Source organism: Sciurus carolinensis, chromosome 4, assembly GCF_902686445.1.
Source record: "Sciurus carolinensis chromosome 4, mSciCar1.2, whole genome shotgun sequence".
In the NCBI taxonomy this organism is placed as follows: domain Eukaryota; kingdom Metazoa; phylum Chordata; class Mammalia; order Rodentia; family Sciuridae; genus Sciurus; species Sciurus carolinensis.
This window is the reverse complement of record NC_062216.1, coordinates 113,199,749-113,216,775: the sequence shown is the minus strand read 5'-3', so window position 1 is coordinate 113,216,775 and position 17,027 is coordinate 113,199,749. Positions and strand designations below refer to the sequence as shown.

The window sequence follows — 17,027 nt, the reverse complement described above, 5'->3', positions numbered from 1 at the left end:
TCTAGTGTCTGACATTCTGTCCTGCTGTCAGAAGAGATGCAGCTTTTACTTCTACTTTTTGCTCCTCTGCAGGTTTTTTAAAAGTGGCTTATAGGATACTGGAAGTTGTGGGTTAGTTATATTGGGGAGAGAAAAGGAAAGCTACTAAACCACTCTAGCTCCCAGTAAAAAAAAAAAAAAAAAAAGCTTCCCCCAAAAGACAATCTTCCCAAAGAGGAGATGGAATGTAGAAAAGCCCCATTATTTTTATTTAAATATCCTAAATATATCACGAAGGAACATACACTGCACTTTAATGGTAAAAAGATACAAGTTTATAACATCTTATAAAAACTACCATTTAAAAGTGATCTTGTTCATTGGATAGTCCCCACCCCCATAGCAAAATAAGTATATTAAAAAAAAAAAAAAAAAAAAAAAAAGGTGGAGAGGAAGGATAGGAAGGATAGGAGGGGGACTGTTGAAGATAAAAAACCCAGGGACACAGTAGAGGCAAAGAGCATCTGGGAAGAGGGCTAAAAGCTGTGGTGGGACTCCACTCCTTTAACCCTCCAATGTCAAGCTGTGGGGCACAATCAGTAGCTAAGTGATGAAAAGAGGCTGCTGGGGGTGGACAGAGAAGATGAGAAGGGCAGGGCTGGTATGGCCTGGTGCAGGAGCTCACCCAGGAACTGGCACTACTCTTTCCTAGGTTCTCCAACTCCATATCCTGGTCTCTGAGAGCCTGCCCTAACTCCATTTCCCCTCACTCCAAACACACCTGAGGCATCTTTCCAGTGCTTGGCCCCAGCCCTGCAAAGGAAGGGTGGGGTATTGGGTCCAGGAGGCTTCGCAGTGGTCCCAATTCTATGGGTTCCCTGGGTTGTGAGGCTCCTGGGCCTGTGAGTGCTCACTCCTCTCATCCCTTTGCTCATCTCTTCACACATCCATTGCCCCACGTCAGCATGTGAACTGGAGTAATCACTCCCAAGTAGGAATGGCTCTGGTATGGCCACCTGCACTGCTCACAAGCTCCCTCACTCCCACCCACCCAGACAGGTGGCCAGGTTCGAGGTATGTGTGCATGTGGAGGCAGGGCAGGGCACATTCTGACCTAGCACACATTTGAACACAAAGGAGCACAGGTCACTGATGTGATTCTCTCATTTGAAACAGATTAGGTCCAAGTGGCAGGGAGAGAGCTCTGACTTTCAAAAAGACAGCTTTCTCAAGTTATCTTCATTCCCAGAGCTGAGTAACAGAAAAATCCCAGTCCCAGCTGAACCCTCTAATGGGTAGGGGGCTGGCCCTTGTCTTGCAGGGATCATATCAAATGGGAATGTCAGCATAAAGCTAGGACAACACATGGTGGGAAACATGTCCCCGCAAAGGTCTCAGATGCTGTGCTGGAAAAGCTAAAGGGTGCCAGGTCTCCTTTTTTCCCTGAAATACCCCTACCTCAGGGATATGGAGGACCCCTGTCACCAACCCCTTTGGAAAAGGTAACAGCCAGGAGATTGATGCCTTTGTTCATTCCCTAACAGTTTTTGGGCAATGAAACCATACTTCCTGAAAGTTTCATTCCAGATCTCCACTGACAGCTTGGTGCTCAAGTTCACCTGGTCTCCATGATTACACGTAAGACAGTGCCCTGTCCCCAAGGGTCAATGCAGGCCACATGGGGTCAACCAAACTCCAGAACCTTCCATAAGGATCCTTTCTTTAGCATAAGGAGGGTTTTGTTTGTTTTTATTTCACCTTCGAAAATTCATGTTCACAAGCCCTGGCTTGGGTTAGAAACATCCTAACCACCATCCTACTGAATCAGTCTAAAAAACCTCCTCTGGAACAAAGCCTTTTTGTTCCCTAAGAGTTTCTCAGCTCCTGCCTGGACCCCAAGCACCCTTTAGGTCTGGGCAGGAGGCTATTTTATGCACACCCTCCCCTAAGTTGAGGGCCAAAGAAGGGTTTGGCTCAACAATATGCCATCTCCTCCAAGCATACAAACACGAGCACTCACATACCACACTCATCTGATCACTTTCTTGGGGGTGGAGAGTGCTGGTGGAGCATAAAGGAGCAAGAGTACGGTTAAGAATGAAACCTAAAGTAGGTTTCTTCCTGCAGTCCTTCCTCTGCAGCATCCCTCTTTCCCCATCTTTGTTGGTAGGAATGGTCATCAAGAAGGGAGCCAAATTCTTATTCTTTGGGACATAAGACCAGACCCCTATCTTCTCTACCTGAACACAGGACTCAGGAAGGAAGAACTGCTCCTACTGCTTAATAGTCACGTCAGGACCCCAATTCCTTTGTTTCTTCAACTATTGTTAGCCAATTTGGGACTAGTCTTGGGTTGTTCCTTAGAGGACACAAGGAGAGAACCCACTTTAACATCCATGACTCCCTGCTCAACACCTCTGTCTAGCTTTAGGAGTCAATGACAGTGAGGTAGCCATAAACCATATACAAGACCAATTGCCCAGAGAGAAGGAAAGGGCTTCATGGGCCACTCTCACCCAAGTTTCCTCCAGAAGGCACTTGAGCTGACCCCATCATGTATGGTGCAACATGGGCCATTACAACACCCAAGGGCACATTCTTGCTTTTGAGGAGGTAAGTGGTAATCTCCACTCTTCTTGGACCCAGCCCTTGTCTGCTCCTCCCACCATCTTTACTTTTGTCCCTACAGTGTATAAGAAAGCCAAAGTAAGCTCAGCTGCCATCCCTGATCCTATTCTCCTTCAAATAGGAGGTGAGGTGCAGGGCTGTGGAACGTTGAGGATCTACTGTGACTAAAAACTCAATCTTGGGGTAGGGCTGGACTAGCCAACAGTCCCTACTTTTGGACCAGGACTTTAAGCCTCCAGATTACCTGTGTCCACAGTTTACCTGCTGAAATTGCTTTCGGATAAACAAAGACAAGAACACAACAAATAAATCCCCTTCCCCAATCTTTTCCATTTCAGCTGCCAGCTGGAGTCCAAGGTTGTGGGAGCCACACTTCAGTCTTGGTCCTGTACCTTGAGTCCCCACTTTTGACCTCAGTCAAGGGTCCAGGGACTAGCTTCCCTACCCAGGAATGCTGTAGGAACTTCCCCGAGATACTCATAGTCTCAGATTATTTACAGAGCTAAGGCTCTGAAGCCACTGTCCCGACGCATTCTTCTGGTCTCCTGGGTCCACTCCTCCAGGAGGGGGACAGGTTCAGATGGGGTGGTGGTGGGACCATCAGACCAGAGGGTGTGCACTCTTCTGTAGATTCTTCTGATCACTCCCACCACCCAGGGCCCCTTGCGCCTAAAGAGAAAACTGCCCATCGGAAGTCTTCGACTGGCACCCTTGGCACATCCGTTTGTGTCTGAGTAATCGATCTGTCCGAGAAAAACACTGAGAAGAAAGGGAGGAGAAACTCAGCGGCCCATTAACACGCTCCTTCACCACACAGAAGGCACACGTCACATTCTACATCCCCTCAGCATATGCACAGATGGCACAAGCGCAGTGTTTAAGAAAGCAGGTGCTGGAGCCAGAGTGCCTGGCACCAAATCCTGACTCTACCACTTAGTTGCTGTGTGACCCTGGCAAGTTATTTCACAGCCCTGAATCTGTCACTCTTCTATCTGTACGATGAGGCTAAAAGTACCTACTCACACCATAGCTGCTTTGTTCATCAAATATTTACTGAGCGTCTATCTCAAAGCAGGTGCAGTTCTTGGGGCTGAGGACAGGGTGGAGAATGAGATGGACAAAGTCATTGCCCTCATGGGACTTTCATTCTAGTGTTTGGAAGATTCCATGTAAGAGTGTGAAACAAAGCTTGAAACCTAGCAAAGCATCCAGGAAGTGTTACTACTATCATTCTCATCTCTTGTTCTTGTCTTGTTTGGTCCTGGCATTGACATTCTCATCAGATCAGATGCTGACCTCAGGGCAAAGATTACATCTCTTCCTCCAAAGTGCAGGAGCTCTCAAGTTGGATTGAATCCCGGCTCTGCCCTTGATCTGCTGTGTCCCTGGGAAACTTAACTTCTCTGAATCTCAATTTCCCCATAATTGAAATGAGGACGACACAGCTACTTTATGGAGTTAATGTGAAGATTTACTAAAAAACAAACAAAAAAAATCTATGTAAAGTATGTTCTCACAGTGCTTGGCACAGATTAAGTGCTCAAGAAAGTCTATTATTACTTTAATATTCTAACAACCCCTTCCCCTAAGCAGCTGCATAAGGGCAGAGGAATGAACCTCATTCTGAGGTGCTAACTCTCTTATGGCAAGGAACACCGGGTGGCCTAGGTCAGGCAGGAGTGGGGCTGGCCCTCGTTCTTGGGGAAGGAAATTTATGTGTGGGGCTGCAGTGGGGCTGGATGACATGTGAGCCTTACCTGATGACACCGTTCACACTGGTAAGGCTTTTCACCACTGTGTACACGCTTGTGGCGTTCCAGGTGGTACTTCTGAATGAATCGCATATCACATATATCACACTCAAATGGTTTCTCACCTAGCCCAGGTGGAGACAGAAGTGAATGTCAAGAGGTGTATGTGGAAGGAACAGGATTCCAGCTATCTTCTTAAGAAGTCACCTAAGCTATCATGTAGTGGAGGAGCCCCCAAAGCTGCTGGTCTCAGTGACACCAGAAACAGCTATGCAATCTTTCTACCTCATTCACTTATTCATTTCCTCCATTTCTAATGCTTCCCCTGGAAAGTAAACCCAACTAGACAGCTATATCTCTTCACAGAACAAAAGTTATAGGCTGTTCTCCCCCTGTGAATACAAACAAGAGACTTACCAGTGTGAATAAGGATGTGCCTCTTGAGGTGGTAACTGCTCCTAAAGGCTCCAAAGCAGTGTTCACAAATAAAATTTTTGGGAATCTTTACTTGAAAAGAACCATTTTGTTCCACTACCACCACCTGGGGGCAACAATCAGGCATGTCATGAGGCTATCCCTCTGCCCTCTTCCTAGAGACCATTCCACTCTGGGTCCACTTTCAGCTGCTGGAGGAAGAACCTCTCTGATTCTATCTAAAGATGCCACTGTCTCCCACATTCCTCAGGGTTAAGAGCTCCTCTGGGAAAGGAGGTAGAGTGGGTAAGATGCCTGCCTTGTCACACCCAAGTCTTGAGTATGACTTGAGCTGGAGTTGGTCTGTCCCTGCCACAGGGAATAGTATTGGTCATGCTCCCCAAACTGCACAAAAATGTTCCAGCAAGGGTAGACATTTAACTACTAAAGTGGACTCTAGGTGAAATCAGGGGACACACACTGGCTATGAAGGATGAAAACATTTAGGGAAAGTTCCAGGGAGAGTCACAGTGGAAAGAAAGAAGATTAACCCATTACTAAACTGTATGATTTGGGGGATTACCCCATTACCTGCCTTTTTAACAGTCTTTTTTGAGTGAGAAGCCTCAGCCAAGTTGTCATCATCTTTTCGGTTCCGTGACTTATCACTGTCTTTTCGGTGGCCCTTTGAAGACAAATTAAACCTAAACTCACAGTCCATCTCAGAACATAAGATAAGAGACCAGATACTGCTTTCTGACAATTATAAATGACAATTAACCACCTGCTCCAAAGGCTTAGAAAAAGTACTCATCTATTTCTATGTACCCTGGTCTCAAGGGATTACCGTACCTAAAGACCTTCCTCAGTTCTCTAAAATACCCACATTCATTCATTCCCCAGCTGTATTCCCTTTTCCCACTTCCCTAAACAGAAGCACTAAGAAATCAAAGCTTGATGTCTCCTGGCACAGAGCTTGGGCCACCCGATCCCCAAGCACCACAACGGACTCAAGTGCTGTACCTGACTCGAGCACCTCAGCACATCAGGGCTACCTGCCCGCTCGCCATTCTCGGCCTGCTTGCTGGCAATCTGGCTCAGCATCATCTTCTTGCTGGCTGCAGTGGGAACCAAACTCACACCTGCTAGGCCTTCACAAGCCAGGAGACTTGCCTAAGTTGAAAGGAGAGGAGGTGTCAGGTCACCTGGCAAGGCAGGGCAAAAACAGGCTGCCATCCTCTACAGAACTGCCTTTTACACCCAGCTGCAGACAAACTGCTTCTCTCCAGGGAGCAGCCCTCCTCACTGCCAAACCCTGCTTCCTTCAAGAGTCCTCCAACTAATTTCACCAATGCTAGTTCCTTTTCTATTGTCCCTCAGCACTGAAACACACATCACATTAATAATCAAGTAGTATTAACACTTTTGTCAGTAGTACTGTGCTAGGTAGAGTGTATGTGGCTACACGTTACTTTGAAAAGTATTTCTAGGCCTTCACAGTGAGTGGATATAATGTCTGTCAAAATTACCCATGGAAGTGGGCAATGCCTAGAGGACTTTTCTCATCTGTTTCTCAAAAGACCTCAATTTCAGAGTCCATTTCTGACTGGCAGATCTTGCTGGTGCCAACTATATATTCTATGAGGTTATTTCTCCCTTTAGATTTAAAAAAAATTTTTTTAGATGTTGATAGACCTTTATTTTATTCATTTATTTTTATGTGGTGCCTACCAGTGTCTCACATGTGCTAGGCAAGCGCTCTACCACTGAGCCACAACCCCAGCCCCTCTTCCTTTAGATTTTAAATTTCTTAAGTGTTGTCAGTTATAGCAGACATAAAAATTAAACTACTTGGAAGGATTCTGAAGTTGAATATACAATTTCTTTTGACCCCTTAGGCCATTTATATGCATGCCTACCCACATTTTTTCATATTCTCTGCTCTACATAAAGTTAATGAGTTACTTAACCAAGGTATATTTAAGCAAATAACCTGTTTTCACTGCTTTCATTCTTTTTTTTTTTTTTTTTCCGATGCTGGGGATTGAACCCAGGGCCTTGCGCTTATAAGGCAAGCACTCTACCACCTGAGCTATATCCCCAGCCACTGCTACATTCTTAAACTGACTTAGTTTAGTCAGCACTTGATATATGCTTCTCTTATTGACAAAAAACTTAAATGGTCAGGAAACTCCCAAATTTATAAGGAAATTCCTTTCTTTATAAATGATCAGTGTGGGACCCCTTCTCTCACTTTCAGGGAATTTGTAGTTAAAGGCCCAGAGTTAAAAACCTTAGCACTGCTGTTAGTACTGTAATCTTGGGTAAGTTACTCCACCTTTTAAGTTTCTCAGTCCCCTTAAATAAATAGTGCCTATTCTCACAGGGTCGATGAGAATCAAACTAATATGTAAAATGCTTAGCAGTGCCTAGTGCAGAGTTTAGTGAAAGGCAATCTGTGAAAGGCAATCTTTTCAAAATAAGAGTGAACCCAATGTTGTGGAGTGGGCTGCAAACAGACAAAGGAAGAAGAAACCAAAGGGTTCCTACTCTGCAGGGAAAGGAGGAAGCTGTGCATGCAGAAGCAGCTGGAAGAAAGCCAATTATACTATAATCAGGCTGCCATCCTGGTGAGACTGGTAGGGGAGGTTCCCTGGAAGAAAGCTAGAAGCAGCTCTGAGAATGTGTGCACAAAGCTTTTCTATCCAGATGACTGTAACAGTCTATTTGGTCATCCTGTCCCTCCAATCCATCCTCCACTTACACAATGACAATTACCTTCTAAACACAGTGATTTGATATTACTCTGTTGCTTAACATTATTTAGGGAGGCCTCATTCCTTACAAAATAAGGTCTAATTCCTTAGCAAGGCATAAAAGGCCCTGGGGCCACACTCTGCTTACTTCTCCAGGAAAACATCCCTCCCCATCATTATCTACTCTATCTTTCAAATGATCTCCTATTTAAATCCTTGCTTCGTAATTACCAAACTACTTGCACACATATACCTCATCACATTCTCTCATACTCTAAGCCTCTGTCTACATAGTACCCCCCGTCTGATTGTCCTTCTGCTTGTTAATCTAGCAAAATCCTATGCATTCAAGTTTCATCTTCTTCCATCTAGGCAGAAGTATCACTCTGCAGTGTACATACCTCTATGTTTTGCACATTCCTACAATCAACAGTTTCAGTCTCTATTACAAGTCAGTCACTATGCAAGGCATTGTGAATATAAAAATAATAGACTGTCTTTCCATCCCTTCCCCCCAACCCAAGTAGCCTGGAAGCTTACTGGGGACAAGAACAATCTTATTCATCTTTGTATTCCCGGCACAATGCCTTGCATGTAACAGGAGCTCAATAAATTCCTGTTGAAAAAAACAAAAACAAACGAAGCATTCACCAGACTATGTACTCCCTCATGCCCCTCAGCACTTAATGTACCAAATGCACACTGAGTACATGTTGCTTTGCAAATGTCCCATGAGTGCCTGTGATGCAGTATAGCCTACCTCCTTCATTTGACTGGAAGCTCCCTGAAGGCAGGGGCTGTGGCCTGTCTCCTTTCCTTCCTCTAGATCTCCCCCTGGTGCTTAATACAGAGCTTGGCTCACTGGGTTGGTCAATATTGTTGACTAGGGCAGCATTCAAGAGTGAAACTGCAAAGAGGCTTCCCAGTGATCTTGAAGGAGGACTCTAGAGTTTTTTACCTGAGCCATGCTGACTCTTCACTTAATGCAACCCAAAAGTTCAGGAGTTTCTTGATCCAGCTTTCCTTAAGACACTGCCTTTTGAAGAACTGTCACCAAATCAGGGTAATGGCTCCTTCATGTCCTTTCAGTCCTGCTGCCATATTGAACTGCCTTTTTCTTTCAAAAGAACTTTGTGTCCTCCAAAGGAAAAACAGGAGTTCCAAGATTCCTTGGTTTCTGCCTGGCTTCTGCCTACTGTCTGAAGAAAAGAGAGTGCCAGTCTTGGTTTTCCAGTTGAATTCTCTTGATTTAGCTCTTGATCTCTTCCAGAAACCTGAAACCAGATAGGGAGATGGGGCCCTTAAGTGCAACATCCTCAGGCCATAGAGTGAGGAGTGAGGAGCTTAACTTTTTTTTTTTTTTTTTTTTTTTGCTGGGCACGCACTGAAGCTCAGAGGACATGAGTCAAGAAGAGCTTTCTTTCTAGGTCAATAGAAGAAATTGGTCTCCTAGGCAAGGATGGGCAGCCAAAAGTAACTGGGACTTCTTAGGGAGGAACTCTGTCAACAGGGTTACGGCTTGGATTTGCCATTTTAGGAACGGAAGAAGGGGGCGGAGGCCCTTCAGGGCTTTTGGGCCAAGTGGGCCGGCCCGCAAAACTGGCACTGTACAGAGGCAGAGAGACCCGGGTTGGAGGAAACCTCGGGGGCCGTCGCTGGGCGCTGAGGCGTCGAACAGAAACCAGACTGGCAGTGCCCACACGTGTACATTCTCCAAGTCCGCCCGAAGGTACGGAAACACGTTGCGGAGGTGGAGGGCGGGCAGGTGAAGCCCGGCATATCGCGTTCCCTCCCTCCAGCTATCAAGACAGGCAGCCGCAGCGTCCGCCGCACCAACCTAGACGAAAGACCGAGAGCGCGGAACAGAGCGCGAGGTGCGTGCTCGCGCCCGCGTCCCCTCTAAGCAAGCCCTCGTCTCCTGGGCCGGGGACGCGGCGGCAGGCACGGGCGGGGGGCGGTGCGCGCGCGGCCCTCCCCCGGGGCCCCCCTCCTTTCGCCACGCGCCCCTCCTCCCCTCCCCTCCCCCTTCCCGCGCGGCGTCCCACGGCCTGCGAGCTGCTGAAGCGCTGCCGTCCGCCCGGACGACGCTGGGCTCCCTAGGGCTTGCGCCTACCTGCCAGGCACGACTTCCCGCTGCCTCCCCCGCCGCGCGGCGCCTTCTCCAGGTCCTAGCACTCCGTGCCAACCCTGCGGCCGCCACTGTCCCCGCCGGGACCGAGGCAAGTTTACAAACACCAACCCGGGGCCCGTTTCCCCGGAAGCACTTCCCCCTCCCCCTCCCCCTCTCCGCCGAGCGGCAACATCCACTTCCGGGCTCGGGAGCCTGGACAGGCGGGGACAGCCTGAAAAGGGGTGAGGCTGAGGACGCGCGGAGCGCTGCAGCTGGTGAGCCGGCCGTGAGGCGCGCGGTAAGATGGGAGGAGGGTGGGCTGGAGGGCCGGCGCGTGCGCCGTGGCACATGCGAGCCCGGGCTGCCATCTTGACTGAGGGCAGGAAACGGAGCACTGAAATCTCCAGGCGCTGGTTGCTAGTTGAGAGGGCTTGTTGGGAGATCTGGCTAAGACTACTTGAAAAAGCTCCACCTCTCTCCTTTCCGTGCTGCTAAGCTTGGAGTCCTAAGGAGAAGCTAGAATACTTCCTACTCACTATCTTTTCCTTTAAGTCGGTCAGGTTTGTCTTTCCCTTAGCTTGCCGAGGGGCTAGACCTGCAAATTTTAGGGTCAGCTGGGAGAAGGAATTAACTTTTGCACAGTCCTGCCATGTACACTCAACCGTAATCTGAAAATGAGTGTCTCAGAAGCGTTCCCTGAGTAGCCCGAGGCTGCTCTGCTTATGCCCTCTCAGAAGTCAGAGGCCAGCACGGTTATCTTTTACCCTCTTTATTCCAGGCTGTCCGGCCCTGTTCTCCCTGTAAAAGGACATAGGACCTACCTCAGTAGAGGACTAGCCTTGTTGAAGACTTGGGCATGCAGTTTGGCCCCTGGACCAGGCTGAATTAGAAAAATGGAAAGTTGAACCCATCCTCAAATCTCCCAACTTTAGCCATTAGGGAGGGGTCTTGCTAAAGATGCAAGGTGCTATCAGGTTGTGAGTTTAGGAAAATTAATGACGATATTAAATGAAAATGATGAAAAAACAAGGAATTCCAACCACTTTTTGTACACAAATTTTATTTCCCCAAACTTTCAACATTTTGGGTCATTGAAAGCAAGTTTGTGCTTTTAGGGTCATTCCAAAATTGAATATGATTGAGAGAGAGCAAAACGTTTCCAGAAATAAATCTTTAATTACAAAAAAAAAAAAAAGAAAAAAAGATTGGGGGATGTAGCTTAGCGGTACAGCAGTTGCCTAGCAACTGGGTTCAATCTGCAGAACTCCCCCCCAATGAAGTTAATCATCTCTTATTGCTTTTTGACCATTTTGTTTTTGTAAACTGCCTAGTCATATCCTTTGTCCATTTAAAAAATAGATCATTTATCTTTTTTCTTATTGACAAATATTTGACACATATCAACAAGAGAAACAAGTCAGGAATGTTTACCATTAACACTAATATTCTATTGTGTATCATTTAAAAATTAGGGCTGCAAATGTAGTGCATTCCTAGTATGTGTGAGGCCCTGGGTACAATCCTTAGCCCTGCAGAAACCAAGAAAATCCTAATAATTTAGTAGAGCTCCTGGCCCCCCCGAAAGTCTCATAATGTTAATATATTCATCTATAAAGAGAAACAGTTGACAAAATAGTAAAATTAATGAGTTCAGCAACATCGCCAGATGAAGATCAACAAACAAAAATTATATAAAATCAAGAATAAAAAGGACTGGAAATGTAGCTCAGTAGTAGAGCACGCCTGAGTTCAGTCTCCAGCATGAAAATAAATCATATAAATAAAATATAAGAACAGTAACCATGAAATGTCATAGAACAATCTCATTTACGGTAAAAATTTTACATTTCTAGAAAAAATTTTAATAGGGAACTGAAAGATTGATTTATTTTTTGGTACTGGGAATTGAATGAAGGGGCACTTTACCAGGGACTTATATCCTCCTCCTTTTTTACTTTTTGATACAGGGTCTTAACTAAGTTGCTCAAAGTCTCAATTGCTGAGACTTACCTCCAACTTGGAATCCTCCTGCCTCAGGCTCATACCACACCTGGCTAAGTCATATGCTATGGTTCGTGCCTGTAGTCCTAGCAACTTGGGAGGCTGAGGCAGAAGGATTGAGAGCTCTAGGCCAATGTGAGCAACATAGTGAAACCCTGTCTTGAAAAGAAAAAAAAACAGGCTATTTTAATGACAATCATAAAGGGCCTAATTAAATGACATTTTACTGCATCCTTTAATAGGAAGATTTAATATTGTAGAGACATCAATTCTTGCTATAGATTAAGGTAAACTAAATTATAGTTAAGACATGATTTTGCATGGAATTTAAAGTTTTGACTTTTTTTTTTGGTAGTGGCGATTGAACACAGGGCCTTGAGCATGCTAGGCAAGCGCTCTACTACTGAACTAGATCCCAACACTTAAGCTGATTTTAAAATTGACCTAGAGGGCTGGGATTGTGGCTCAGTGGTAGAGCGCTTGCCTAGCATGTGTGAGGCACTATGTTCGGTCCTCAGCACCACAAAAATATAAATAAATAAAGATATTGTGTCCATCTACAACTAAAAATATTTTTAAAAATTGACATGGAAAAGAATAACTGCAAAGAGAGCAAAGAACATTTTATTGCTGCTGTTGTTTTGGTACTGGGGATTGAACCCATGGACACTCTACCGCTGAGCTACCGCTGAGCTGCTCCCCCAGCCCTTTTTGTTTTATTTTTGAGACAGGGTCTAAGTTACTGATGTTGACCTTGAATTTGCAGTTCTGCTGCCTCAGCCTCTCTAGTCTAGATTTATAGGTCTGCACCATTGCACCTGGCACAAAGAACATTTTGAAAACAGTTGAATGGGTAAAATAGTGAGTGAGAAATAGAAAGCTATGAGTTAGCTTTCACCACTTCCATGGTGTCTCTTTACACAAAATTTTTAGTTTCACATTGTTAAATCTGTGGCTTTTGAATATTTGTGTTATGCTACCTTGATATTATTAAAATGTTTTGCTGTACTTCTGATATTCTGGTTGTTGGATATTTTCACTTTCTATACTGGCTGCAGTTCTTGTGTGTACGTATGGGAAGAAATAGAGATGCCAGACCTAATGTAGACAGACTAGCCTAGAAGTCAGAAGATCAGCAAAAATCACCTGTATTGCCTTTGTAATTTGGACAATTCATTCACTCTTCTGGCTCCAGAGTCCTCATTTTGAAGACAAGAATGAATGAATACCAATTTTGGCCAGTTTCTAGGACCATTATGGTATCAATGAGATAATGGATTTAGAAGGCTTTCAGTAGGGAGAAAAAAAAAAAAAAACCCTTTTCTAATCTAAGTTACCATCAGTATAGATTCCTGGCTGATGGGAATCAAATGTGAGTGGAATGCAGCAGTATTTTCAGTACCTGTAAATAGTTGATCAATTCAGCAAATATTTATTGATAGTCTTTGTGCAAGACTGGTTGAAAGTACTTTAAGCGGTACCGTCAGCCAGGTGCCGTGGTGCACACCTGTAATCCTAGGGACTTGGGAGGCTGAGGCAGGAGGATCTCGAATTCAATTCAGCCCCAGCAAAAGTGAGGCGCTAAGCAACTCAGCGAGACCTTGTCTCTAAATAAAATACAAAATAGTGCTGGGAGTGTGGCTCAGTGGTTGAGTGCCCCTGATTTCAGTCTCCAGTACCCTCAAAAAGAGGCACTGTCAATCTGGCGTGGACATGCACACTTGTAATCCTAGTTGTAATCAGCCTGAGGCAACTGCAACTGCTGGATCCTTTTGCCCCCAGGCAAGCCTGCTATGAGACTTTCCCTGACTCAGGCCCACCCATTCTTTTCCCAAATATAGATGCAATGATTCCTGATTAGTCTTTTCTGGCTCCTGTTCTTGCTCCTGGAAACCTAGGCTGCGCCAGTAGAGCAGACTGAAGCAGTCCTACCTTTCCTTGGTGAGCACTGTATACTGCTGCGGTAATCATGCCTTCAGTTTGCATCCCAGGCTCCCTTGCTGGCTGGAGTCCACAGGACAGATGCAGCATCTGGGGCAGTGCCAGCCAGGCAGCAGAAGTAGACAGTCAGTCAATGTTTGCCGAACAAGCTGAACCCATTCCCCTCTGAGCCAGCATGGGTTGTGTAATCAAAATGAGCAGCATCTGGCTCCCTTTGCCACCTGTTAGACCTTTGATGATAGTGGATAGAGAAGTTGGGAAACCAAACAAGGGACATTCCTTGGTTCTGGCAATGTGTATATTTTAGATTTAAAAAAAAAAATTTAAAAATTATTGATGGACCTTTATTTTATTTATTTATATACAGTGCTGAGAATTGAACATAGTGCCTTACACATGCTAGGCAAGCACTCTGCCACTGAGTCACAATCCCAGCCACTAGAATTTTTTTTTTTTTGGTACTGGGGATTGAACATTCACCAGGGGTGCTTTACCACATAGGTACACCCCTTGTTACCACCCCCGCTTTTAAATTTTGAGACAGGGTCTCTCCAAGTTGCTTAGGGCCTGGCTAAGTTGCTGAGTCTGGGCTGGAACTTGTGGTCCTCTTGTCTCAGCCTGCTGAGCCACTAAGATTACAGGTGGGTGCCATTGACCTGGCTGTTTTGGAGTTCTTGTGACCTCTTAATTCCTTCTTAATTTTTTTATTGTTTTAAAATAAGTTTATTTTAGTTACATAAATAATATGAAATTGTTATATAAAATATGGAAGTTTATAAATAAAATTTAAATCATTTATAATTCCAATGTCTGGTAATAACCACATATATATGTATGTGTGTGTGTGTGTGTGTGTGTGTGTGTATATATGTCTATATATATATATATATTTATATATATATATATATATTTTTTTTTTGCCAGGCACTGGGAATTGAACACAGGACTGCTCTACCATTGAACTATATTCCTGGACCTTTTTATTTTTAATTTTGGGCCAGGTTTTCACTGATTTGCTTAGTGCCTCACTAAATTGCTGACACTGGCCTCAAACTTGTGATCCTTCTGTCTTAGTCTCCTGAGTAGCTGGGATTACAAGTGTATGCCACTATGCCTGGCTTCCCTGTGCTGTTTTTGATGTGTGGCACTGGGGATACAACCCAGGGCCTCACTCATGCCAGGTAGACATTTTACCACTGAGCCACATCCCCAGCCTCCTGTGGATTTTTTTTTTAAAGATTCAAAAAGATTTCAAAATATTTGCAATTTTTTTTTTTCTTTTTGTGATGTTGGGGGTTGAACCCAGCGCCTTGTGCTTGCGAGGCAAGCACTCTACCAACTGAACTATATCCCCAAGACTTCAAAATATTAACTTGCCAGGCAGGGTAGCACACACCTGTAAAGCTACTCAGGAGGCTGAGGCAGGAGGATCACAAGTTTGAGGTCAGCTTGGGTAACTTAAGGAGACCCTGTCTCAAAAGTTAAAAAGGGCTGGGGAGATAGTTCAATAGTAGAGTGCACCTGTGCTCTATCCTCAATGCTGCAAACAAACCAACCACAGGAAGTGACTGCTAACCCATACTGGGTTTCTTTTGCAGGTAATGAAAATGTTCTGGAATTAAATAGTGGTGACCAATGTACTACTTTGGGAATATTCAAAACAAAAAACAAAACACTAAATTACTTCAGAAGAATGATTTTTATGGGGCCGGGGATGTAGTTTAGTGGTAGAGTGTTTCCCTGGCATGTGTGAAACCCTGGATTCAATTCCTAGCACCACAAAAGCAAAAAAGAATGAATTTTATGGTAAATGAATCATATCTCAATAACTTATTTTGTTAAATGCCTGTAGAAATATACACATAGTATTGTCTTTTTCTGAACTGTTTGAAAGTTGCGGATACCATGCCCCTTTACTTTGGAATATTTTAGCATATTTTCTAACAAGAACATTCTCTTACATAAGTTAATGCAACTATCAATGCAGGAAGTTAATATTGATTTAATACTAATATTTACGGTAACATTCATAGTCAGATTATACCAGTTGTGCCAATAATCTTTTTTTCCCGTCAGACAGTCTCAGGTTGGTCTTGAACTTGTGAACTCATGTGGTTTTTCTACTTCAGCCTCCCAAGTGCTGGTACTATTGGCACATGCCACCCTATACACCCCCAATAATGTTCTTCATAACAATTTTTTTCCCCCTTCCTTATCCAGGAAACAAACTCAGATTGTGCTTTTTGTTTGTAATACCGTAGTCGTTTTCTATCTGGAGCTGGTAGGTCCTCAGCCTTCCTTTGATTTTCATGACATTGACTTTGTTTTGTGGTACTGGAGATTGAACCCAGGGTCCCTCACATGCAAGGCAAATGCTCTACCACTTAGCTATACCCTCAGCTCCCAACACTGATATTTTTGAAGAATACAGGCTGGTTGTTTTGTAGAATGATCCTTAATTTAGATATATTTATTGCATCATAGTTAGATTTGGTTATGCATTTGGGGCAGAAATTTTACACAAGTGATGTTGAGTGTTTCTCGTGCCTCACATCAGAAGGTTCATGATATTAATCTGTTCCATTATTGGTGATGTGAACTTTAATCATTTGGGTAAAGTGCCCACTAGGTTTCTCTGTTGTAAAGTTACTGTTTTCCCTTTGAAGTTGTGTGTGTGTGAGTGATCAGCACTGGGGATTGTACTCAGGGGTACTGTACCACTGAGCTACATCCCCAGTCCTTTTTACTTTTTGTTTTGAGACAGGATCTTGTTAAATTGCTGAGTCTGACCTTAAATTTGTAATCCTCCTGCCTCAACCTCCTGAATTGCTGGGATTACATGCAAGAGCCACTGTTCAAGGCCTTTTAAGGAACTTTTTAGATTTTTGGTACCAGGATTGAACCCAGAGGGATTTAAACACTGAACCACATCCCCAGCTCTTTTTATTTTTTATTTTAAGACTGTGTCTCACTAAGTTGTGTATGGCCTTGCTGAGGCTGGTTTTGAACTTGTGATCCTTCTGCTTCAGCCTCCTAAGCCATTGGGATTACAGGCATGTGCCACCACACCTGGCTCCTTAAGGAACTATTTTTAAGGAGAAAAAAGTTACAGCATAGCCCAACTCAGAGGAAAAAAGTGAAGCTTTATCTAGGTTTTAGTGTGTGTGAAGGAGAGAGAGAAAAAGATGCAATAGCCTTTGAAGATTAAATTAAAAAGACCAGGGGCTGGGAACGTAACTCAGCAATAGAGTGCATGCCTGAGACCTTGGGTTCCATTCCCAGTACTGCAGAAAAAAGGCTGTGAAGAGGAGGTGACTGGAAACAGGCATGTTATGAGAGATTTTAGCAAAAAAAATGCCGTGAGGAATAGTTAGAGGATGAGGGTTAAAGAAAGGAGAGGGAACAATCAAGAGGTATCTCTGAGGGGGAAGGAGAGGAAACCTTTAG

At 44.5% G+C, this 17,027-nt stretch overlaps 2 protein-coding genes across 10 annotated transcripts in view; one reads left to right on the top strand and one right to left on the bottom strand.

Annotated features, from left to right (window-relative positions):
* Positions 1 to 240: 240 nt before the first annotated feature.
* Znf740 (zinc finger protein 740) lies at positions 241 to 9,799 on the bottom strand. Of its 5 annotated transcripts, none has more exons than XM_047547922.1 (7): positions 9,642 to 9,799; positions 8,487 to 8,802; positions 5,796 to 5,945; positions 5,368 to 5,457; positions 4,776 to 4,899; positions 4,365 to 4,483; positions 244 to 3,366 (listed from the first exon to the last, which is right to left on the bottom strand). In XM_047547922.1, exons 2-7 carry the CDS (start codon positions 8,493 to 8,495, stop codon positions 3,277 to 3,279), a joined length of 582 nt encoding a protein of 193 aa, XP_047403878.1. In that variant the 5' UTR covers positions 8,496 to 8,802; positions 9,642 to 9,799; the 3' UTR covers positions 244 to 3,276. The 5 variants fall into 5 exon arrangements, with proteins under 5 accessions (XP_047403876.1, XP_047403877.1, XP_047403878.1 ...); XM_047547923.1 differs by lacking the exon at positions 244 to 3,366 and adding an exon at positions 3,374 to 4,081; XM_047547920.1 differs by lacking the exon at positions 4,776 to 4,899 and having other exon boundaries at positions 241 to 3,366.
* Positions 9,131 to 17,027, top strand: part of Csad (cysteine sulfinic acid decarboxylase) — a 25,602-nt gene continuing 17,705 nt past the window's right edge. The window contains exons 1-3 of one of the 5 annotated variants that reach the window (XM_047547918.1): positions 9,131 to 9,257; positions 9,328 to 9,402; positions 9,629 to 9,747. The gene's annotated coding sequence lies outside the window, so the exon portion shown is untranslated. Of the gene's footprint in view, positions 9,258 to 9,327; positions 9,403 to 9,628; positions 9,937 to 17,027 lie in introns of those variants that run through there. The other 4 variants (XM_047547917.1, XM_047547913.1, XM_047547915.1 and 1 more) reach the window with 4 other exon arrangements.